This window comes from Dendrobium catenatum, unplaced genomic scaffold (assembly GCF_001605985.2).
Source record: "Dendrobium catenatum unplaced genomic scaffold, ASM160598v2 fragScaff_scaffold_231, whole genome shotgun sequence".
Classification (NCBI taxonomy): domain Eukaryota; kingdom Viridiplantae; phylum Streptophyta; class Magnoliopsida; order Asparagales; family Orchidaceae; genus Dendrobium; species Dendrobium catenatum.
Window position 1 is genome coordinate 12,918,642 of NW_021318693.1, and position 25,912 is coordinate 12,944,553.

At 36.1% G+C, this 25,912-nt stretch overlaps 1 protein-coding gene across 1 annotated transcript in view; it reads left to right on the forward strand.

The window, feature by feature from the left end:
- LOC110097108 (fructose-bisphosphate aldolase 3, chloroplastic) overlaps positions 1-25,912 on the forward strand; it is a 75,106-nt gene that overhangs the window by 43,892 nt on the left and 5,302 nt on the right. Inside the window, exons 2-4 of the mRNA XM_020823348.2 lie at positions 6,082-6,351; positions 6,477-6,586; positions 6,673-6,763. Of these exons, the coding sequence (XP_020679007.1) occupies positions 6,082-6,351; positions 6,477-6,586; positions 6,673-6,763 (471 nt within the window). The remainder of the gene's footprint in view (positions 1-6,081; positions 6,352-6,476; positions 6,587-6,672; positions 6,764-25,912) is intronic.

Consider the following 25,912-nt stretch of genomic DNA (forward strand, 5'->3'; position numbering starts at 1 on the left):
TCTCCGTGACTGTGGGTCTAGACTAGGCGTCGCGGGTCCTCTCTGACAGACGACGCAAGCCACTCCCAAGCAAAAGCAAAGAAAGAAACCTAGGAAAAAGATGCATTTCTATTCACAACCAGGTAAACAATCAAAGCATGCTTTATTTATATTCAAATGCTAGGAAATGTAAAGAGAGTCCACATTATTATAACCAGATTTGGCAGCTGAGTTGCCTGCCATTATACAACCCAGTCAAATTTACATACTCTACTTGTGGGGTTCTTCAGGCTCTTTGACTTTTGAATGGACATTAGGCTTCACCTTTGCAGGTACATCCTTCTAGTCCACTTCATTCTTTTGCTCCAAACCCCAACAAGTTTGATACAATTACAATTCTATTAAATACATGTTTAAAAAGAAAAAAGACTCAAACCTGCAGTGGATTAGAAGCAGTTTATATAATAAAGCATTATATTAAGAATTTTGTTTAGCACTTAGGGTGTCAAACACCTGCTTCTACCCTATTGGCCACATTTTTGGGGGGTTTTAAGCAGCACCTGTCATGCAAGCAGTTTATTATTTATGAGCGCCCTCCCATTTTAGATATGACCACCTGCAAGAAGAACAGATATATTTCTACACTATCCACTTAAGGGCAAGTGCCCATAACGCAAACAATTCAAGGGCAATCACACCACAACATCAAACACATGCACAGAAAAGAAAAATCCTAATCCTAGCATGCCTAAGGGGTTGTGCACCTAAATGTGTGAGGCTTGTGTAGCATGTCACACTAAGGGTCTTTGATTTTATTTTGGAATGAAGATGTTTAATCTTTATCCAAGGTTGATTTCACTTTAAGTTGTTTGTGACTTAAAGATTTTATTTGATTTTTAAATGTTTCATATTTAGGAGGGTTATGAAGAACCCATAAAGTAACCACATGCTTGCTTTTGGGCAAGTCTGTTACTTATGAATCCTAAGATACAATGATGTAGGCATCCCGCATTTTGGGGGACATGATTGATCATTATATCAAAAGGGGACCTAAGTAATTTTTAGGTGTTTTAAAGTTCTCTTAATGTTTGGATAAGAGAAATGTCTATCTAATAGGGTAAGATAGACCCGCCTAAGGGGTTTCACTTAGGACTTGGTGAAATCCATCCAATATGGTAGGATGAACTTCAGCAGATTGGATAATTCCTAAGAACATCTATAGGTTTAGCATTTTAAATGTCATAAGAAAAATCACTCAATTTGGGTTGAGTGGAGGAGGTTACTTAGATTTTGGGTCTAAGAAAAGTGTCCAACATGTAACTTTTGGGCTACATGTTGGAAAAATCTCCTTAGTTTTTGGAGCTTAAGGGGAGAAAGGAATTCAACATTTAGCTTTTGGGCTAATTGTAGGGGAACTCCCTCTAGCTTTTGGAGCTAAAGGGAGGGGAAGTCTCCTACAACTTTGGAGTTGAAGGAGAGAGAACATATAGCTTTTGGGCTAAGATATTACATCTTTTAAGGCTTTTGGAACCTATAAAAGTGAATAGAGATTACTAGCTTTGAGGCTACAAATCAAAAAGATATCTCCTTGAATTGTCATATTCAAGGAGTTGGATTTCATTTGTTTAATTTGGACTAAGCAAATAAAGAAGATTGATATATAGATTTGAGCCACACATCAAAGATTCCTTGGACTTTCGGGTGTCCAAAGAGAGGAATTCATTGTCCCAACTTGGGTTTGAGAGCATGAAAATGGGTTTAGATGCTTTCCTACAATCTTAGCTTGTAGGAAAGGAAAAGGGAAATGCAACTTAGAGGTTGCAAATCATAAATGCCCTTGAACATTTGGTGTTCAAAGGGGAATTCATCCTCCCAACTAGGATTTGGATGCGTGAAGATGGATTTGGGTACTCTCCTACAATCTTGACTTGTAGGAAAGAGGAAAAAATGCAACTATAGAGGTTGCAAATCAATGAATGTTCTTTGAACATTTGTTGTCCAAAGAGGGAAATTCACTCCTCCAATTTGGATTGGAGGGATGGAGGAGAAGGGATGCAACTTGGAAGCCACAACCCCATGAACATTCTTTGAACATTTGGTGTTCAAAGAGGGCATGCACATTCTCATGATTTGGTGTCCTTAGAGAATGAGATAGTTTCCTACAACTTTTGAGTTGTAGGAAAGGAGAAATGAATTACAACTTATGAATTGTAAATTAGAGGTTAGGGAGGACCACTTAGTTGATTTAGGCTAAGTAAATGGTGAAGTCTCTTTAAGTATTTGGTACTTAAAGGAAGATTATCATTTGCTCAACTTTGGGCTAAGAAAATGAGGAAGACTTGGATTTGAGTCCTAAATTTAGATGATTACTCATTGGTTTGTGTTCCAAGGAATAAATGATTTGATAAATTTTCTACAACTTTGGAGTTGAAGGAAGAAGATTTAACTTGAGAGTTACAAAAGTTCAAGGATATCCTTTGAATATTTGGTATTCAAAGAGGTAGGATCATTCACTTAGTTGAAGTCAAGTGAATGGAGTTAGATACTCATTTGTTGATTTTGTGACTCAACAAATGAAAGAGATAGCTCAGGATTTGGTCCTAAGCTCCAAATAATTCTTGTAATGACATGTTTGGAGACTTGAAAGGTCCCAAAAAATTATGTATGAAAGAGGGGGATTGTTGATTTTATCTCTACAAATAAAGGTTTGGGCTTAGGATTTGGTCCTAAGACTCTAAAGATTCATGTGATAGAATGATTTAGAGCTTTGAGGGTGCTCCAACATATCACACATGAAGGGGATCCTTGTTGGTTTATGTTCCAACAAGAGAGATGAAAGATCTTGGAAGTTGGTTCCAAGTTGCCAATGATTCATGCAATCTAAAACTTGGAGCTTTGAGAATGCTCCAAGCATTATGCATGAAAGAAGATTCTTCATTCCTCCATGAATGTTTTGGATCCATGGAAAGAGGAGATGCATGCTTGAAAGGAATTTCCCTATGTCTTTTAGAGTGTTTTGGACTCAATTAGGAGAGGGAAGAATTGATTTCCTATGGTCTTGGAGTAACTTGTAGAGACTATTCGTTCCAATATGCAAACTCTCCAAAGTTTGTATCAATTTTGTCATGACACAAATTTAGATAGTTTGCATACTAAAGTATCATTTGTTATCATCCTTATCCATGAGAATTAGGAGATGCAACACATATTTAAATAATTCAAGAGCACATAAGGGGTGGCTTATGGGTCTTTGGAAACCCATATCTACCCCAAGTTTTCCCTACAAATTAAATAAACATGCATATCAATCTCCCAATAATTTTAGAAGTGTGCAATCCTTAGAGAAAGACACCTACACTATTTATTTAGATCAATTTTGGCATAATCTAAATTCTAAGCAACATGCAATTGATTTGGCCAAATGCATAGCTTCCAAATTTGGGTGCTTTGACGGCGAAGCCTAGGTTTGTTATAGGCGACGGTTTGAACACAATATGAATGCTATTACATACATTTGAGAGGTGTTGGATATCAATCCAATACCCCTACACGCGTTGGCATGCCTCTTTGACTCTCACAAGAGAGCAAACAAACGGAAATCACCGGATTTCCGCTGTTTTGCGGAGAGGGCAGCGCACATAGGTTTTGGGGAAGCAAGCAAATGAAGTTTCTAAGGCACCTATGGCTTGGGGACGTCATCCACACATCAATGGCCTTGGGGGACCCTAGGTTTCACTAAGTTTTAGGATTTTACTTCACCCGGGTTGTCCTAGCGCTCCTGTCCAAGTTCCGGCTCGCTGTCCAAGTCCTTTGAAAGCTCCAAACTGCTGTCCAAGACTTTCCCAAGGAAGAAGGCTGCTGTCCAAGCCTTTCCGGATGGCGTCGCTGCTGTCCAAGCTTTTTCGGAGGGTGGATTTGCTGTCCAAACTGCTCCGGACAGCAGTTTTCACTGTTTGGATGCTCCCGGAGGTTGTCGCTTGCTGTCCAAGCGCTCCAAACAGCAAAATACACTGTTTCGAGGTTTCCGGAGAGGGTCTGGAAGGAAGTAGAGGCTTCCTACCTTCTCTTAGCTGCAACAAAGGCGGATTTCAGCATGCCTTTGCCCTAGATTTTGAGAGAGAATACCTCCAACAGCAGCGAGAGAGACATTCTTTTCGGTCTAAAGGATTGGAAAACAACAGTTCTTGGCTAGGTCGCATGCAAGAAGCCACTAGTTGGCCTCTTCCTATCGCCTGGACGGATGCAGGAGTCGCAAGCAAGCTAGAGCCTAGCGGCTCTTTCCCTCTCCCGCTCCTTTCTCTCGGGACAAGAAGAAACCGCACAGGAGAGCCGAAAATGGCTCTCCCTGTCCCGATATTTTCCTCTGTCTGTTTCGCCTGGGAGGGACGAACGGCACAGAGGCCTCCGTTCCCTTCTTCTCCGCGACTGGAGACGCACACAAAGGGGCGAAATGCCCCTCTCCCTCTCTCCCGTGCTCTGTCTGGGACGGAACCTACGAGGGAAACCGAATGCTCCCCCCCTTTCTCCTTTCGTGTCCTTAGAGGAGCACGTCCCGCCAAAAAAAAAATGCCGCCCAAGTGAACTAATCCAGCTTCTCACGCATGGAATGATGGATTTAGGGCAAAAATCTATGTGAAATTTGAGCCCTTGATCTCAAACTTTGATTTGAAAATCAAATTCAGCCCAAATTGAGAAATTAGGGTTGAAATTGAGTCCGGATTGGACTCGACCCGAACCGATTTGGGTCGGTTTGGGCCCGATCCAGCTAATTTCATGAAATTAAGCTTGAATCGATGTCGAATCGCATCGAATCGAGCTCGACAGGGTTCGATTGGATTTGAATTGGATTGATTTGATTTAAATTAAATTAAATTGATTTAATTTAATTAAATCGGGGTTTGATTTGAGTCAATTTCATTTCGACGACCTTCGATCGAATCGATCGAGCACGATCGAGCCTAGTCTGGCTCGATTGGAGTCGAGTCGATGCAAAAAAAAAAGTGCGTCAACAAAATGAAAATAAAGATTTTTATTTTTATCAACGTATTAGTAAAATCAAAGTTAAAGAGGCTTTAGAGAAAATGAAGTGTGGAAAAGCTGTTGGACCTTATGATATTCCAATAGAGGTGTGGAAATGCTTAGGAGATGAATGAATTTCTCGGCTTACTAAATTTTTTAATATTATTTTGAAGACTAAAAAGATGCTAGATGATTGGAGAATAGTATGTTGATTTCTATTTTTAAGAATAAAGGTGATACACAAGATCGTGCAAATTATAAAGGAAGTAAGTTAATGTGTCATACTTTAAAACTATGAGAGAGAGTTATGGATCATAGGTTGCGGTATGACACTAATGATTCTCAAAATCAATTTGGATTCATACGAGGTAGGTCAACTATGGATGCTATACATTTATTGAGAGGGTTGATGGAGAAGTATAGAGAGAATATGGAGGATCTATATATGATTTTTATTGATTTAGAGAAAGCATATGATAAAGTTTCAAGAGAAGTACTTTGGAGAGTTCTACATAAGAAAGCAGTTGATAGTGCTTATATTCATGTCATTAAGGATATGTGTGCAGGAGCTGTTGTGTTAAAGCACAAGGTGGTTTGACCAAGTATTTTCCTATTTCAGTTGGTTTACATCAAGGATCAACCAAATCCCATATCTTTTGCTTTAGTTATGGATGTTCTCACTAGACATTTGCAAGAGGTTGTATCATGGTGTATGCTTTTTGCTGATGATATTCTTCTTGTTGATAAGACTAGAGAGGGAGTTGAAAATAAACTTGAATTATGGAGGTCTTCCGGTAACCCAGTTAGGAAAGTGTATATGTATTAGATTTGATTTATGTTAATAAAGGTAGATGTAGACTTAAAAAGACTTGATTAGAAAATATTAGAAATGACCTTTCTTTATTAGATTCAGATGAGAATTTGACTCTTAACTGGATACAATGGAGAAAAATGATTCATGTAGCCGACCCCACATAGTGGGATAAAAGCTTGTTGTTGTTGTTGTTGTGATATATTTCTAAATTCTGCAAGAACTATCATGAGTATGTCATTTGTTTGTTAACATAATATTTTTTTCTGTAGAAATCAATTGCTTCACCTGGACGTGGTATTCTGGCAATAGATGAATCAAATGCTACTTGCGGCAAGAGGCTAGCTTCTATTGGTTTGGACAATACTGAGGCGAATAGACAGGCTTACAGACAGCTATTACTGACGACCTCTGGGTTGGGTGAATATATTTCTGGAGCTATTCTTTTTGAGGAAACTCTTTATCAGTCAACAATTGATGGAACAAAGTTTGTGGATTGCCTGAGGGGGGAGAATATTGTGCCTGGAATCAAAGTTGACAAGGTTTTTTTCATCATTGTTGTGCTTCAGCTTCTTTTGAAGATGTGTAGTATGTTAGTACGGGTGGTTCTTGACTGATGAAGGTTATGCCCATAATGGGAAATTTACTTGTCACTTCTTGTCGCTAGGGTTTGGTTCCATTACCAGGTTCAAACAACGAGTCTTGGTGTCAAGGATTGGATGGATTGGCATCTAGGTGTGCTGAATATTACAAACAAGGAGCTCGCTTTGCTAAGTGGTTTGTCTTGATTAATTACGTTTATATTATTTCTACATTCCTAATGAAACTTCATCAATTCTTACATGGTATTTACATGTCATCAGGCGGACTGTTGTAAGTATTCCCTGTGGTCCTTCAGCTTTGGCTGTGAAAGAGGCTGCTTGGGGGCTTGCTCGTTATGCTGCTATTGCTCAGGTACCATTATCTTCTCATTCCACATCATGAGATGATAGAAAGTGAATATTCTGTGATGAATTATTTTGTTTTTGCTGTTATTATTCAATCTATATCTGAAAAGAACTCCAATTTAATGTTTTTTTTACTTTTCTCACCTTATTTTTTGCTTGAAAGGCTGTGGCTCTTTTACCATCAAATTTTCTTGGAAGAATATAACTCATCTATCCTCATGCATGCTGCACTACAGCCTAGACTCCCTATGGGCCCATATGATGGATTTTTTCTAAATCTGGAGTTTGTAGTCAAAATTATTCAATTTGGTTGAGTTCTCATAACCAAATAGTCTGGTTGGTCGAAGATTCCGAAGTTGTTGCCAAGGTCTTTGTTCAAAACTTGCCCATGCTATAATAAATCCTATTTGGTGAACTTTGGGACGTCCAAAAAAGTGGTCATAGAAAATTCAAAAATAAACCATACACTAAATGATATGCCTCTATGATTGAAGAATCTCTTTACAGAAAACTAACCTAAACGATCTAAATGTAAGATGTGATGAATTATGCACATTTAGAATTGTTCTGGTGGGTGTAATTTTAAATTTTAGTTTTACTTTAGGGCATGAATTGTTAATACTTTTTTTAATATTCATGTAAGTTAATTCTCTTCATAGAGTTATTTTTATGGATTTGTATATTATTAGATCAAGAACAGAAAACAATATTAATATTAGTTTGTTCATTTATCATAGAAATAATATTATCATATGATTAACAAGAGTTGCATTATTAGATTGCTCAATTGATTTATCAACTATAGTGGATATGATTGATTCAATTTCTTATTCATGCATTTACTCAATTTTAATTGGAAGTTTTTATTTAGATATGATTGCATGCTCAAATGCAAATTCTAACTCTTGTTCAAACATAGGTTAGGTCTTGAATATGATTTATTATAGGTGTAAATTCAGATTCAAATAAGATTAGATGTAGAGCTAGATTATAATTGCAAATCATATTTTGTATCTAATTTATCCTCAAAAGAATATTAATTAACTTCGGTCCCTTCAATTAGATTAGATTCAACCATAAATGATTTTCGTGTTGGCTTGTATGTATGTGATAAAGATTTAATAGAAATGGCTTTGATTTTCCGTTAGAGCCACTAATCATAGGAGTTATAATCCTAAGAGAATCATTATAATATTCCTCAGTATATAATATGCATAAAGTCTTAGGCATAATATTCCTCAATATATAAGGTAGAGGTAGACCTTAAAAGACTTGGTTAGAAAATATTAGAAATGATTTTTCTTTATTAGATTTAAATGAGAATTTGATTTTTAACATGACACAATGGAGAAAAGGGATTCATGTAGCGGACCCCACGTAGTGGGACAAAGGCTTGATGTTGTTGATGTTGTTGTTGTAGTTTAGTTCATCCCTAATGAGCATATACATGAAAAAGTTGGAGTAGCTCCAGTTGCAGATAAGATTAGAGAGTCTCCTTAGATGGTTTGGTCACATAAAACCGGCGGCTTTCTGTTGACCTGGTTAAGAGAGTAGATGTATTAGATTTAACCTATGTTAAGAAGGGTAGAGGTAGGCCTAAAAAAACTTGATTAGAAAATATTAGAAATGACATTTCTTTATTAGATCTAAATGAGAATTTGACTCTTAACCAAACACATTGGAGAAAAAATGATTCATGTTGCCGACCCCATGTAGTGGGATAAAGACTTGAGGTTGTTGTTGTTGTTGTTGTAGTTTGGTTCATCCTTAATTTCTTGCTTAGGTACTTTAAGTAAACAAATAATTAAAACATAATAGTTTAAAAGCAATCAACATTTAGCTATAATTTTTCTCAATAACCAAGAATATTTATAAAGTATTATGCAATATTTTGTTGAATTACATTTCAGTTCATCCCTACTTTCTTGCTAAGTCCTTTAGTAAAATAAATTATTAAAAACATAATACTCTGAAAGTAAATAACATTTAGCTACAAAAATGGTAAACTTTGCATAATACTCTAATTCAACATATTTACCTTATTTATAATTTTTAAATCGCTCATATAAGAATTGATCATGCAATTGATCCATATACTTACCAAACAACAAAAATTACTTTTTATGTTTGTATATCTAATCAATCTAAGATGACTTAATAATAACACCTCATCTAAATGATTGAACTTGTCCCATTACTATTGATTTGACCATGTGCACACATTGAGAATCAGCTAAACTATTTCTTTTAAAAGAAACCAAATTTAAAATTGCACAATTGGGTATTGAGGCGTTTTTTGTTCATAAAGCGAAGCGTAAGCCTCAAGGCATTTTGAGGCATAAACCTCAAAATCAAAAAATTGCGTTTAGCCAAAATAAATGTTAAAAGTGATTTTTTTATGTAATACTTAAATAATATATTAAAGGATGACATATTAACTTTATATAAAATTATGAAGTAATAAATTGACATATATATAATATAAAAAATTGCACAAGGCATAAAATGTCAAGTGATAAATTGCATGAAATAGAAATGAAATACAAATATTATAAGATCAAAATAATATTTATTATAGCATAAAAGTATCATATAATATCATGTTAAACACCAAATTCCTTTTTTCTCAGTTTCTTACTCATCCACATTTAATTCTTAAAGAAAACTAAAATAGTTGACAAAAACTTAAAAATTATCTACATTATCATCTTTGAGGAGGTTTTTATCTGAGTTGTCATCATAACAAATTGGTCTCTCCCCTGCCTCCCAATTTTATTCTTTTTTCATTTATTTCAGTCATATTCTTCTTTCATAAATGTTTTTTCATCAACCTAAAGATGAGATAAATACTCATAAAATTTTAGAAGAGGTGGGTGGTGGTGGTGTGCGAGTTTCAAGTGATTTTTGGAGGCAGCTACGACAGTGGTGACTATCAATAAAATGGAGGGTGGAGGTCAAGATAGTTGAAAGGAAGTTGCTATAGCTTGGGGATGCATTAAAGAGTGTTTTGTTCGGGGCTTTAATTTAGGATTTAGGTAAGTTTTTAAAAAATATATATATAAATTGGGTAAGGCATAAGCCTCACGTCAATGAGGCATGACATGCCTTAAGGCGGGCCTCAGCCAAGCTGAGGTGCAATCCTTATAAAAAAGTTTGAGGTGTAAGCCTCGATGCGTTTTTCACTGGAATTGCGCTGTGGTGGGCCTCAAGGAGAGCCTCATATTGCGTAATGTTAAACACTAAAAAGAAGTATTGTAAACTAAGGATCCAAATTGAAAATTTTCTAAGATCATAATTCCCAAATTCCCATCAAATTTATGAATACAATTTTGACATTTGATGATCACATTGTAGTTGTATAGAAATATAGCTTATAGTTTGTTATAATTGTATATTTTGACCAATTATTATGTCATTCGTTTATTTGATATATTGATATAACCATACATATTACAGTCTATGGCATAGGGCTTAGGTTTTCTAATGCAAGTAGAATAATACAATGAATGTTGACCATGCAAAAGTTAGGATTTTGTTAGACCGGCACAGGAGGGGCCGATTCGGTTAGTCCAGAAGGGATCGACCCAATGTTATACCAAGCGGAAGCCTGGGTGGAACCAGGCAAATCCTTCCCCCTTTGGGGTGGGGTCCATGTTTTAAAGAAGAGAGAGGGGCAGATGTGCTGGAGATGGAATTTAAAGGGTTGTTTGGACCTTTTACATTGTGTTATTTGCTTTTATTAACTATTCTTATGCTATGGATAGGGTTATACATGTTTTTGCTTAATTTTGGAGTTCTCTAGGGTTGCTTGGGCTCTAGCCACCAGCTAGAGATTAGGAGAGCCGGATCTTCCTCTCGAATTGAAAATCAATTGTATCTTGCTTGTTTTCTTCTATTTTTCATCTATTATTAAGTTTTTCTGTTGATTTTCAAAGGAATTTCTTCAAATTTCTGCATGTTCTTGCTGAAATTTCCCATTTCAACCATTACTTTGGTGATTTCTGCACTTGTTTCATAACAGATTCATAGATTAAAGTTCACTAAATACTAAAAAATGGATTTTGTTAAATTTAAATAGAAAATATAATAATTATCATCCAAAAAGTAATGCAATGATGAATAAATATGAAGAAATCGACAAGAAATTCAAATAATGCGAAATCAACATGCAATTACAATTTTTTTATCATAATTGGATTTTCTAGTTGCATTAAATTTGAAAATTCAAGAACACGGTATCAAGACAAACAAATTATTTAGGATAAATAATCTAGTTGTCGCATTGGCATAAGGAGACTACTTGTGTTGGAATTTGATTCTCACATTTGTATCACACTTGAAGGTATTACATACAACTTTAAACTAGAGTATTATTTTTTGTTAATCAAAGCTATTTCAATTATATTCTTTAGACTATCTATTTATAGATTCATTGTCTCTAGGTTAATAGTTATGATTAGCACAAAATTATCCTAATTTTATTCTATTTAATTCAAAATTCAAGCAATCATAACACCAATAGTTCAAAATAACCATGGAATAGAAGATTTACTGTGAAAACCAAAGCGAAAGACGAGCGAATCCACTTTAGGAGATTGTAAGATATGCAACATATCAGAGATAACAACAAGATGGGCAAGGTATTGTGACATCAACCAAAAGTATGTTGAACAGAAAAAAGAATAATCTCATGAGATCTTATACCTGAAGACACTCACATTCATAAAGAACATTAAATTCCTCCAAAGTAGAAAGTAGAGAGAGAAACTCTAGGAAAGTAGAGAGAGAAAGTTCCGTTTGATTTCAAAATTTCCATCTCCTTTTTTCTTGGCAGGTAACCCGTCAATGACGGAGGAGGTGGCGGCTTTCGCCGCTGATCGTCGGATTCCCCCCGGCGATCCATTTTCAGTTTCTATTCGTCCTCAAGGTTCGTTCAATCCATTGAAAGCAGGCCCTCTCAGAATCCATGTGCCTTCAACTGAAGTTCTGAAGAAATCCCCACCAGTGCCTGGTAAAGGCAAAGGAAAATTGAATCCAGTTCAAGATAACAATCTTCGTTCGGATAATGGCCCATCTCCGACTCGCTGTTTCTATGACACGGAAGCTTCGTCTTCATCAAGCATGAAATTATTTGTGAACAGATTTAACAATAATGCCTCAAAGTCTCTGTTTTTGAAGGAAGGTGTATCCTTTGCTCAAAAACTTTCGGAAAAAACTTCAGATGCTTGTCATAATGTCGGTGAGGGTATCAATAAAATTGCAGATGATAACAGTGGCAAAAATGCTCTCAATTCAGTGGTAAGGAAACCAAACATCAAAGTCAACTTTGCTAGAGACGAGTCCTTAATCTCAGAGGACGAAAAAACTATTAGGCTGAACGAATCCAGTATGAAGATTAATGCTGAGAAACTGCAATACTCTATTGTAGTTAAAGTATTTGAAGACAATGCCCCAGTTTTTGTGATAGCCAGAGAACTTCGTCGCCAATGGAACTTGTTTGGGAAGTTTCACATCACTTCCCTGGGTCTCGGATGGACTCTATGTTCCTTCTTTGATATGACTGCTGTTGACAAGGTGGTGGGGGCAAGAAATATAGAGGAGCCTATACCCCTCACCCTCACAAGAGAGGTGGGACGACGACACAAAAACGAAGAGACACGACTTGAGACGAAATTCAAGATGAGAAGAGAGAAGAGAACAAACTCTTATATTTCAAATTTGACATAAATAAAAACTTACAAACTAGACTCCAAATAAAATGACGACACCCTAAAGTTGCTGCACTTGGAAGAAAGATACAGGTGGAGTGGTACTTGCGGAGAGACGAAAGAGGTTAGAAGCCCGAGAAGAAAGGTTGGAAAGAGCCCGCAGGATTTCCGGAGGGGATGAGAAAGAAGCGTGGAAAGAGCCCGCAGGATTTCCAAAGCAAACCCGCAGGTTAAAGCTTCCAAAAATAACTTATCATTCATCTTTTTTAAACATAACAAATCCCCCATATATATAGATATGAAAGGGAATATTAAAAGACACATAACATTAATTATCACAAGAACCTAAACATCACAAGCATTAAAACACCTAAAAATAAATCCCAAGCCAAGCAACCGAAGAGCCAATTGCGGAAACCAAGGAGACCGAGCGGGAACCAAGGGGCCACGGTCACGGGAGGAAGCACAAGCACGGGAAACCGCAGCCAGCCGGAATCCAAAGGGCAAAAGCACAAAAAGCCATGGTGGAATTCAAGGAGCCACCATGGGAAAACCAAACAACTTCTTGGGATTCCAAAAGTCCTTTTCGGAAACCCAAGAGATACCATAACTTAAAACATTAAAAACATAAAAAGTGCATTTAATAAAAAGATAACTATGAACTAAAATCATAGCTAATAATGAGCTAACCCTTAGTTCAATAAGTGAACTAAAGACCAGCTCATAAATGAACTAAAATTTCAGCTCAATTTTGATTGAGCTAGTAGACTCAAGGGAAGCCAAAATTCATATTATTTTGGACATGGGTCGACCCCCCCTTTGTCTACATTACAAGGTATTAGAAGGAGGACCTTGGTACGTCAATGGTCAGATAGTGGGAATAGATAGATGGTCTCCACTATTCACTCCATCATTAAAAGGACTTACATCTCCTATATGGGTCATGCTTTCTCGCCTTCCATTAATTTGTTGGGATAAAGACAATGTGGCTAGAATTGCTTCAATGATTGGGCAGCCGCTATGGATAGATGGAAACATGTTCCATCATTAAAAGGACTTACATCTCCTATATGGGTCATGCTTTCTCGCCTTCCATTAATTTGTTGGGATAAAGACAATGTGGCTAGAATTGCTTCAATGATTGGGCAGCCGCTATGGATAGATGGAAACATGTTTCAGTGGAGCAAGAGGGAGTACGCAAGAGTTTGTATCAGAATGGCTCTTAATCAACAATTCCCAACTGGTGTTTGGGTAGAAGGATCTTGCGGGCGTTTCTTTCAGAAAGTTAAATATGAGAAAGTCTCCTCCTTTTGTTTTAGGTGTGGCAAAGTGGGACATTTGGTTGACAAATGTAAAGAAGGAAAGCCAGTTTGATTGGAAGCTAACAGTAAAAATTATGTTTCTCATATGGAATCTCAGAATCTTCAGGCTGTTGAAGAACCTGACAAGGTTTATGGACCTTGGGTGCTAGTCAAAAATATGAGAAGAAGAAGGAAAATTGATCCAAATTTGGGCAAGGAGATTCAGAAGACAGCCAATATGAAGACAATTAAACAAGTTTATGTTCAAAAATCTTCCTCTAATTCAGATCAATTATTTGATCCAAATCCAGAAGGAGCAGAAAAGATAGGGGGAGCTGAAGTAGCATTGCAAAATTATAAAGAAGACATTTTGAAAGGAAATGTCAGGAATAATGAAGAAGGCACTAAAGAGGATGTTTCCAAAGACATTATTGAGAATGTAGCAGTTCCAGTTAGTCCTGGAACAGTTTTGTTAAACCTGAATTCAGTTGGTGATAATAACAAGTTAGACAATCTCAGTCCTAACTCAGCAAAAGGAGAGGCCATTTGCACCGAAACGGAGGAAGGTGAACTGGAAGAAGGTGAAATTCAATTCAATACGCCGGAAAGTAATGTTGCTGATAAGGTAATGGAGTTGGCTGATACTTCAAAAGTCAAAGGCAAGCTTATCAAAGAACTCAATTCTCTAGGAAAAAGACAATATTTTATCTTAAAGAAGGAAAGGTGAAAATACTAAGAAGATTAAAAGTGGAATTAATTCCACTTTTAAGCTCAAATAACTTCCCTAGCTTTCTGGAACTGCAGGGGGGCTAGGAAGTCAGAAGCCTCCCGCTACTTAAGGGATTTTGTTAAAGAACATAATTCCTTGTGGGATTAGTTGAAATGAAAGTTGTGTTTTTTGATAGACAAGATATCAATAAACTCATTGGAGATTGCTAGGACTTCTTCTTTGTTCCAGCAGAAGGCCTTTTGGGTGGAATACTGATCAGCTGGAAAAGTAAAATTTGCTCTTTTACTGTACTTCATGCTTCTTCACAAGCAGTGATTGGAATATTCAAAATTCCAAGCAAAGGAGAATGGTTGACAACCACGGTCTATGAAAGTAGAGATACTTATAAGAGAAGACAATTGTGGGAGAGTTTAGAAGCTTATTCAAATACTCACCTTCCTTTTATCATTGGAGGTGATTTCAATTGCATCTTATCTCAAGAAGAAAAAATGGGAGGCAAGAGGTTCACTTTTTCTCAAGGTCCTTACGACATGAATTTATTCATGAATAGCTGCGATTTTCATGATGTTGGAATTATTGGTCCCAAATTTACTTGGTGTAATAATAAGAAGGGAGGAGCTCGCATTTTAGAGAGACTGAATCGCTACCTTCTCAACTCGGCTGCTATCAAAATTATTCAACCAGCGGTTATTCGACATCTTGGTAGAATTGCTTCAGATCACTGCCCTTTAGTGATTAACATTTTTACTTCAGGATTTCGTAAGCCAAAAAAGCTGCAGTTTGAAGAGATTTGGACTTCATTTCCAGCATCCAAAGCTATAGAAACCAAGTCTTGGAAGAAGACTGTTAAAGGTGATGAAGTTCAATCATTGAATCTTAAATTTAGAAGAGTTCTAAAAGCTTTATATCACTGGAGTAGAGCCAAGCATTCAAACCTCAACTCCCTTAAAGATGAATTGTAGAAAGATATCAGTGAGCTGCAAGAGGAAGAAGCAAAATCAGGTGGCTTATCTTATGAGAAAATCTGTTTGTTGAAATACAAGGTAAAGGAATTAAACTCTACCTTGGGAAGGCTTAGTTCTTGATGGAGACAGAGAGCTAAGGTCAAGTGGATCAGAGAAAGTGATTCAAATTCAGAGTATTTTCATTTTGTTGCCTTTGCTAGACAAAACATGAACTTCATTAAGCAAATTAAAGATTCCAATGGTAGAATGTTGGAGGAGCATAAGAGTATTGAAGATACTTTATTTGAGTATTTCAAGGAAAAATGGAGAGCAAGAAGATGTAAATTAACTGGTTGGCCGAAACCAAGCAGTGTGCTGGACGAAGCTGATAAAGAAATGCTGATGGCTGAATTTTCTGAAACAGAACTGGAAGCTGTTGTTCGGCATTTGGAAGGTAACATTTCTCCTGGTCTAGATGGCATAACATATACTTTTATTAAATTTTATTGGAACATCATTAAGAATGATGTTTGGAAGGCAGTGAATCATTTTTTACAAACTAGCTTGATGTGTGAACATTGGAAGGAAACTTCAGTAGTTCTTATACTCAAGCTCAAAAATTCGACAACTCCTTCTAATTATAGACCCATAAGTCTATGTAATTCCATATACAAAATAGTAGCAAGAATTTTGTTGAACTGCATTCCTAAAATTATATTAGAAAATCAAGTGGCATTTGTTAAGGGTAGATCCATTTCGGATAATATCCTACTTACTCAAGAGATCATCAGCAAATTTAGGTTTTATAAATCAAGAAAAGGCATGATGGCTATCAAAGTTGATATGGAACAAGCCTACGATAGTATGGGATGGAAAACCTTGAAGCAGGTGTTAAATATATTTGGTTTCCCGGATAAATTCTCAAAACTGCTACTTCAATGTGTAGTTGATACTAAATATACCATTCTCATCAATGGCTTGAATACCGAATGAATTTGGGCAAAATGTGGCTTCAGGCAAGGATGTCCTTTATCTCCCTTTTTGTTTATCATGTGCTCTCGATTGTTAACGGAAGAATTCAATCAATGAGGACCAAAGATTGGAGTCAAGGTGACTTCAAATGCAGAAAAAGTGTCTCACTTACAATATATTGATGACATCATTGCATTTTCTTTAGCTACCAACATAAATGCTAAGAAAATCAAAATGATAATGAAGAACTACTGCAGCTTGATAGGGCAAAGGATTAATGTGTTAAAGTCTTCATTACTCCTTGGGAAATCAGTGAGTAGAAGCAAGTCTAAAATCCTGTCAAAAATTCTAGGCATCAAAACAGTTAACGAGCTGCTTTATCTTGGAGTCAAAATGGTGATGAGAAGACTAACTGGTTCAGATTTTCAAGGACTGCTGGAGAAGGCATATGACAAGCTTAATCTATGGGGTAATTGTTTCCTAACTCTTTCTAGTAAACTTCAACTAATCAAGTCTTCCTTCTTGTCTATTCCTATCTTTCTTTCAACGCATTCTTTGATCCCTTTGGGAGTGCTAAAAGAATTAGACAAGTTGAGTAGAGATTTCTTATGGAGAAAACAAGATAGGAGCAAGGGAATTCACTATGTTGATTGGGAAACTCTTTGTAAAAACAAAAAAATGGGAGGACAAGGAGTTATCTCAGCTGTTGATAAAATTAGAAATTAGAGAGCTAAATTTGCTTGGAGTCTTTTATCCAATCCTTCCTCTCTACTGAATAGAATTTTAATTGCAAAATACGGATCAGGAATCCTGGAACCAGAATACAGATATGGAGCATCCACATCTTGGAATGTTATTACAAAGAGAGCTAAATCTCTCCAGCAAATTTTGAGATGGAAGGTCTCGGACGGGAAGAACATCAATAAAACAAAGGATGTGTGGATCCTTGATAAATGTATTGATAGGTGGCCAACCGTTGTGGCTGATCTACAAGAAGAACAAAAAAGTTTATAGGATTTTAAACAAGATGGTAGATGGAATGTACAAAATCTGCAGCAGGTTTTCGGTAAAGACCTGATTGAGCTTATATGCTTTGTTCCAATTCAAACCGGAATTACTAAAGATGAAGTGGAAATTTCATTCAAGTATTCTGGGAAATCTTTGTCAGCTCTGATTTCTGAACAAAAAAGCAACAATGAAAAGGAGAATGCAAATTGGAAATGGTTGAAGAAACTTAAATTCAGGCCAAGGATTGAACTCTTTTGGTGGAGATTGATCAACAAGGTTATTCCATGTAATGAGTTTCTTATGTATAGAAGACTCATTAATCACAATGGCTATCCGAGAGGATGCAATAAAGTTGAAGATGCGGAGCATATTGCAGTCAATTGCTATTTTATCTATGAAGTTATAAAGACTATAAACAAATGAGGATTTAATATCCCGATTTTTCAAGATTTGTAATGCTGCATTAAGGAATTGACGGGCATATCAAATTCAAACATCTTCTTGGGGAACTTATATTGTTTTGTTATTTTCCATACTTGGAAAAGTAGGAATAAGCTGGTTCATGGAGATGAAGAGGATGGTTATAATATTGTAGCGGCTAATGCATTATCTTTCACGTCATCTTCAATCAATTATGATCTCGTTACGCTCAACTGGGATTCTAATCAGCTTAGGGTATTTTCTTCAACTTGGAATCCCCCTCCAACCGAATGAATCCCCCATTAATAAGTTAGCCGATTGTTGTGCTAACTATGCTAGCTTTATTGATTTTGTTTGGGATAGTTTGGATCACAATCACATTCCTCCTATTTTTTTTAATATATTAAAGGAGGAATGTGATAGATCCAACTTTACTTAGACTTCTTTTATCTTGGTTTTCTCTTAATAATATTGCTTTATGCATTTTCTCAAAAAAAAGAAGACACTCACATAAATTTTCCTATAAAAAAGCCTCATCTATTACCCATAGTCATAATATTAATGCTTACTACCTTAAATAATAAAGAATATAACACGTGCATTGGAACTACAATACTTGAAACTTGTTATCATCAACAAATCAAATTAGCTTGGGTTGCCAATCCATATAAAATTATTTACTAGAAATAATCTAAATATAGAACATACCCTTTTCTCATAAGCATTCATAATTGGCATGCCCAAAATATCTAAAATTGTGAATTTCAAAATAAAATATGATTACAAAAATAAATTGCTTTGACTAATTGTTTAATTTACTTTTTTCCATTGAGTATAAACACATTTTCAATTTTGAAGACATTTACTATTAACATAATCCATTGAATATTAACTCTAATTTTGCTTATAACAAAATATCAATTTGATTAATGAGATTTTATATAGAAAACAGTTACTATTAACAAAATCCTTTGAATATTAACTCCAATTTGCTGATAACAAAATATCAATTTGATCAATTAGATTTTATATTTTAGATCTCTTTTAAGACATTTACCATTTGTAAAATCCATCAAATATTAACCCTACTTTGCTGTTATCATTAGATTTATTTTATGAGTTTGCATGCCACTAAAATCAAGAATAAAAAATAAAATTAATATGATGTAGGACTACCATGCTTAAAGTGATATGAAAAGAACTTGCACGATTTCTTGATAAAAACAATTATGATTATAACTAATAGCAAATTAAAATGACCAAATAAAACTTAGGAGCGGTCACTTCCATTTAGGCCAAGCTTCACAATAAGCGCTTGAATTATCAAACAACAAAGAAAATCAACAACATGCAAATGGAATAGTTTTCAACAAAATCCCTAATCTAACAATAAGATTAGAAACAAATGAAGTGCACTCAATCCCTATGTTTACTAAGCTCGGCAGAGTTTGGTGAGCAAGATCTTCATGAATCTATCAAATCACAAAAGCAAGCTAGACAATGAAAATACGCGAAAAGGAAGATTGGTAAACCCTTATCACGGTTGAGTTGTGATCCTCCACTGAACGGTGCCGAGTTGTTCTTCCATAGCCTCGACTAGGGTGTCCAGGATGCGCTCTACGTACTCTTCTACGGTGTTATCAATGCGCGGGTTTACGTCGAAAAGCTCGAGTGAAGAATGCAAACAAATCCTTGTTGGTCATAGGAGAGGCCATAATCAAGATCAGATCGGCCATGCATGTCCTTTGAAGTGGAGATCGGCCATGCATGTCCTTTGAAGTGGAGATGTTGATGACGATTGTTGAGGATTCCCTTGAAGACCCCTCTTGAGATGGAGGTAAACTAGAGAAATCAAGAGGTGAAAGGGAAAAGAGGTGGCCGACCAAGGATGAGAGCAAGGTTAAGGGTTTTGGTTCAGATTTTGGGAAAGGAGATGGAGGGAATTTTAATTCAACACTTCCTAAGTATTCTCTTAATTGAGAATAATTAAAGGAAGAGAGAAAAGGCAAGTGGGGGGCGGTGGCAAGGAGAGAGGGAGTGGATTAATTTAATTCCATAAGGAGAGACTCCCTTTTGGAAAGAAATTAAATCAAGTGGAGCATGGGGATTTCGGCCAAGGAGGGAATATGGGATTTGGAATTATTTTCAAAGTAAAGAATTGGGTTTTAGGAAAGATTTCTTATTCCAATCCCAAAGGGGGGGTCGGCGGCAATAATGGGAAAAAGGGCTTTAGGCAAGTATTTAATGCTTGCTTAAATTTGAGAAATTAAATTAAGGAAGAGAAATTAAATTCCCTTTAATCAAATATTGATTTGGAGAAGAGGTTTAAAACTTTCCTAAAATAGATTTTGTATTTTAGGAAAGATTTTGAATTTCAAATAACTTGGATTTGAATTTAAAATTCTTCCTAATTTATCCCATGTAAATTAGGAAATAAGAAAAGGAAAAAAAAAGGGGGGAGTCCCCCCCTAAAAAAAGGGGGGGGGGGGGGGGGGGGGGAGGAACTCAAAGGGGCAGGTGGCTAGGGTGGAGGTGGCCACCAGTCTTGGTAGTGGGGGTGGGATCGGTTGGGTGACAAGGCGGGGGATTTTGGTGAGGGTGGGGGGAGGTTTGACCGTGGGTGGGGAGAGGGGAAGTAGGGCCGACGGCGGTGTGGGAGGAGGAAGGGAAGAGATAGGAAATAAAACCACGAACCCGACTCGTCTAGGTTGGTGGTTGATGCACAATCTTCCCTCTCCTAGGGATCTCACTGAGATTTCTCAAGCTCTCAAGAGAACTCAAAAGACTTGTGAAAATTTTTCTTTTAATCATTCATTAACATCAAAAGAGAATAATGGGGCTATATATAGCCTCATACAAAGACTCAAGAAAATAAAAGACGACAACGCCCACTGGGCTTACATACGACCTCTCTTAAGGGATAAAAACGGAAAACTAATAAAGCAAATACAATATGACATAATAAATAAGAAAATACATAATACAACTCAGAAATACAATGACTCAATCATGACCGTAGATCTACTGCCACGTCTCTGATAGACTTTCCACGCTCTGATGTCCCCATCATAATATCAATTTGATCATATATTTTAGGAATAATAGCATCTGATAATTCATCAAATGTTGTATTTTTAGATTGCTAATTTGATTCATCAATTACAATAGATACAATTGTCCAATTTCTGATCTACTCATAAATTAGATTTATATGAGTTCAGATGTCATGCTCAATTTTGCTTTTAAATTCTAATTCCGACCCTTCATCAAGTTTATCTTTAGGTACATGAATATGATCTAATGTAGATACAGATTTGGATTCAACAATATCAAATATAAATTCATAAATCATACTCTTCCTCTTATACATCGTCAAAAGAATATTCAAGAACTATCTTTTTTCTTCAACTGAATCATTCTCTGCCATACTTCATTATTACATTAGCATATATTTGAAGGTTTTAAATGTGATTCCATTGAGTTTTTTTTGGGTATTAACATATTGCAATAATCTTAATAAGATGCTCGTAACTTGTCTTAATGCTCAAAATCAAGATAAAGCCTTAGATGGTATTTTTGGTGTGTTGTAGTTCATTCCTAAACTCTCTAGTGAGACTTTAATAAAAAAATTAGCGATAAAAAAATTTTCTAGGCAAATCATATTTAGGTACAAGACATGTAAACCTTGTATAATATTCAAACATACTAGAATTATTTTATTTATAAGTTTGAATTTGATTATGTAGTTATCCTAATGTTCATCAAATGATAGATATTTCTCTTTAAGATTATGTTTCATGCCAACCTATATTGATTTTATTTCATTTGCAACCAAAGTAATTGAGCTTATCCTACTAATTTTTTTTGATAACTTAGTATCTATTTATGACTACTACAACTATTTATTAAATTAGTTGTGGAATTATTATGGGAAAAGCAGAGTTTTTAAATGTTTTGTGGGCATTATTGACATCTCTCCAAGCATTAGCTTTTATATACATTTCACAATTTAGCAAATGTAATTGTGAAAATTCTCATTTTAGAAATTTCTAATAAGTTACAAAAAAGTTGTAAAAAAAAAAGCATTGGACTATAACCTTTTGAAAAAGCTTTGTCTAAATGCACTCTTAATTTTCCCATAATCATATAGATGATAATATTCAATTAAACCTTCCAAGTTATTGATCCGCCATGAAAATTTTCTATGATCATAGCTTACATCAAACCTAGGAATGTAATTTTAAACATGATCATAATTATGATGCGTTTGACCAGAACTTACCTGATTCTAAATAAATTACATCATTAAATATTTTTATTAACTAATAAATATGTTCTATGTTTAGTTGACATGATAATGCACCTTGGCATTGATACCAACTTAATGCAAAGCTATTTAGATTTTTAATTTATTAATGCAATTAGAATGATGTAATGAATATAGATCATACAAACAAAATTAGGATTTGTAGTGTAAAGATTGTTAAATATTCATAAACTTTGTTTTTAAATGCGCACTAGAAATATTTGGTAATTAGAATTCAAATGATAAGGCAGTGATTAAATAAATTCAAAGTGTTTAACATGAACTTAAAATCATGCAAATCAACAAGTAATTGCAATATTTTCACTAAAATTAGAATTCTAGTTGAATCAAATTTGAACAAAATCAAAAGCTCTAAGAAGTCAATAACAAATTGCTTAGAAAAACTAGAAATAGGAGAGATACAACAGAAATAAATAAAATTTGGACTTTATGTGTCCTCCCTTTGAATTGGGTAGTGCATGATATGCTTCTTGATCCATATCAAGAAGGGGAAGACACCTTTCGAGTAGGTGTAGATTCCAAGTGAAGAAAAGGGGAAAGAAGAGATACTAGAGAGGTAAAAACCACAAGTTTTTCATTTGTAAGTCTTTCATTACAATAAGAAAGATATTTATAATACTTGGGTAGACCAAGTTTACAATATAGAATCGGCCTATCTAATCAAACTTAAAAAAATTAAACTAGTGTTTTAATTATATACATGAACCCATTTTTCATTTATGCTCGTGGAATGTATTTGTGCCTTATTTGGTAGGCATCCTAGTTATTGGTTGTCCTGCCGTCTTTGTAGCCCATGTTTTGCATTTGATTTTTGGATCGAATCCCATATGCTGATGTCTTACACACCCGCCATGATGAAAAATAGCCTTCTCCTCAAGGTTGAGAGAAGTAAAAGATGAATAGAGGGGGAGAAATTCAAAGTGATGTCATGAATGGTTTGATGAACGTTTTTTTTGAGAATGAATCCTAAATTGTTGAGAGGCAGAACAAAACTAAAGTTCGGACAAATGTAATTCTTGGTTTGTTTGCATTGCCCGGATGGCTTCTGCCAATTCAGCGTTTCTCATATTGAGAGCTCTTTGGTTGTTGCTAATGCATGCTTCTTGAAAACCAGTCCGTAAAGCAGATTGAGGACCGGTGGAGGTGGTATAAGAAGTTCTTGAAAAACTGCAGCTGTTTGGCCTTGGAATTGGAGGTCTTGGAAGGTATAAACTACAGTTCTTGAGACAAGCAACGACTAAAACAAAGTGGAATTGCTGAAGACGAATGTGCAGTAGTTCGGTTGGTATGGTGGAATGAATAGCGTGCTGATGATGCAGGGAAAATCAGACACCCAAAGAGGAAGGCAGCAGGCCGAATGGTAGAGGAAGCTGCAAGAAGGAAAAACCGAGATGGAGTTGAGCTTGTGGCTGCTGTAATCTTTCTAGAGAAATTTCTTGGTTGTATTCTGCAGCTAATGGGAGACGGAGGTAGTAGAATGTTGAAAAGGAGATATCAAAACGCCTGCAAGAAGCTTTTTGGTGGCGGTGAACTTCAGAAATTACGGTGGTAATAAGGTTATGTTGAATCTTGAAACAGCGGTTGACCTCTGGTTGTTGATGTGCCTTTCTTGAGTTCTAGGCTGGATGCTGCTGTTGTGCTGCTGTTTTATCAAAGCAGCTGCTGTCTAAAACAGCGACTGAAGAAGTCTGGGAAGAACGAAGAGCTGTGTGTCATATGGCTGAAGAAGTGCTGGTGGTAGAAGTAGTTTTTGAAGAATTTGGAGGGCTGCTGTGGCTGAAAAACTGCAGGAAACGGAGGGCAAGAAATTGGTGAAAAACAGGGCTGCAGGAGTGAAGGCAGCTATTGAAAGGAATCTTGGTGGGTTGCACCATGTATATGAAGGAAAGAATGGCCTGGAAGAAGCTTCATGGGAGGATTGATGTTGTGGTCTCAACCATGGTTTAAAATTGCTCAATATGAGGCTCGCCTTGAGGCCCGCCTTTGCGCAATTCCATTAAAAAACGCCTCAATGCTTACGCCTCGAGTTTTTTTTATGAGGCTTACGCTTCAACTTGGTTGAGGCCCACCTTGAAGCCCGCCTCGCCTCACTAGCATGAGGCTTACGCCTCACGCTGTATATATTAAAACTTACATAAATCTTGAAGTAAATGTAAATGTCCGACATTGGACTCTATAGGAGAGGAGGAAGGAGAGAGAGCAGTTCATCATAATGATGATTCAAATGAAGAACCCCTTAGTGATTACAGTGCTGATGACTTATGAGTTCTTATGTGATATGTCATTGCTATTTATTTTTGTAAATTGGAATTATATGTTAATGAAAAAAATACAGGGATTTGGGAAAGATATAATTTTGAGTTGAACTATATTTCATGTTGTCTTATTATTGAGATATTTTGATTTCACTTCATATCTTATGCTTTTTTATGTTTTATATTATTCACTCATTAGTATATAAAAAAATTATCATTTTATGTTTACGCAATATTTTGATTTTGAGACTTGCACCTCAAAACGCCTTGAGGCTTATGACTCGCCTCATGAATGAAATACACCTCAATACCCGAATACGCAATTTTAAACATTGGTTTCAACGAGAGAACCATTGATATTCTTCTTGATCCATATCAAGAAAAGGAAGGCACCTTTTGAGTAGGTGTAGACTCCTTAGTGATGCAAGCAAAAATTTGGGAAGAGCCTCCAAATTTTTGCAAGCAAGAGCTATACTTTCCTAGGTAATAGAAAATTACAAAGATTGCCCCAAAATAGAAAAATTAGACTAATTACAACTTTTTATAACATAAAAAGTCTTACAAATCTTGACACTTACAAACTTTTGATATAAAAACCTAAACTTGTATTCCATTTGTTGAGAAGAAGGATACATGTGGAGTGGTCACTTGCGTAGAGAAGAAGAGGTTAGAAGCCAAGACGAAGGAGGAGGACAAACTCGCAAGCTTTCCTAGGAGGAGGAAGAAGAGAAGTTGGACAAAGCTCGCAAGTTTTTCAAACAACAAACCCGCAGATTTTGACTTCCAAAAATTGCATCATAACATCATTTTCCATCCCAAAACAACTCTATTTTATAGGCAAAAGAAGGAAGATAAATAACCATAGCACCTCCAACCAATTCCAATTAGAATTGGGGAAATGAAAGGCCAAAAGACACATAACAGCCATCAGAATTTCTGCACAGAAAACAAGGAGATAAGCCACGAAAAACCCCACCAGGAGCCACGGGAAGCCCAGCCAGCAAGGGACCCGAAGAGCCAGCACAGGAAACAGATCATCATTTCACGGGAAAAATAGCCAGGAGGGGAAAACCGAGAGGGAGGGCCACAGGAACAACAACAGACAACAAAACATGAAAAGACAAAGGGAAGGGAAGGGAAGGCTTTATGAGCTGATTTCTACACCAATTAATGAACTAAACATCTGCTCATAATGAGCTAACCAACAACTCAAAATTTAATGAGCTTGCACCAAGTTAATAGGCTCAAAACTAAAGCAGTCAAAGCTTACCCGAGAGTAGCAAAAGGCCCCAAACTAAGAGCAGCAAATGCTCCAAATAGAGAGCAGCCAAGGACAAACCAAGTGCAGCTAAGGCCAAAATTTATGATTTGTTTTGACCCCCCTTGCCCACATCAAATTCTCCCCCACTTAAAAAAGCTCATCTCCTGATGAGGAAGTTTTTAATTTTTCCCTAAGAGACAAAGTAGGCGCTTCAAGCTCTTGAATTTTGT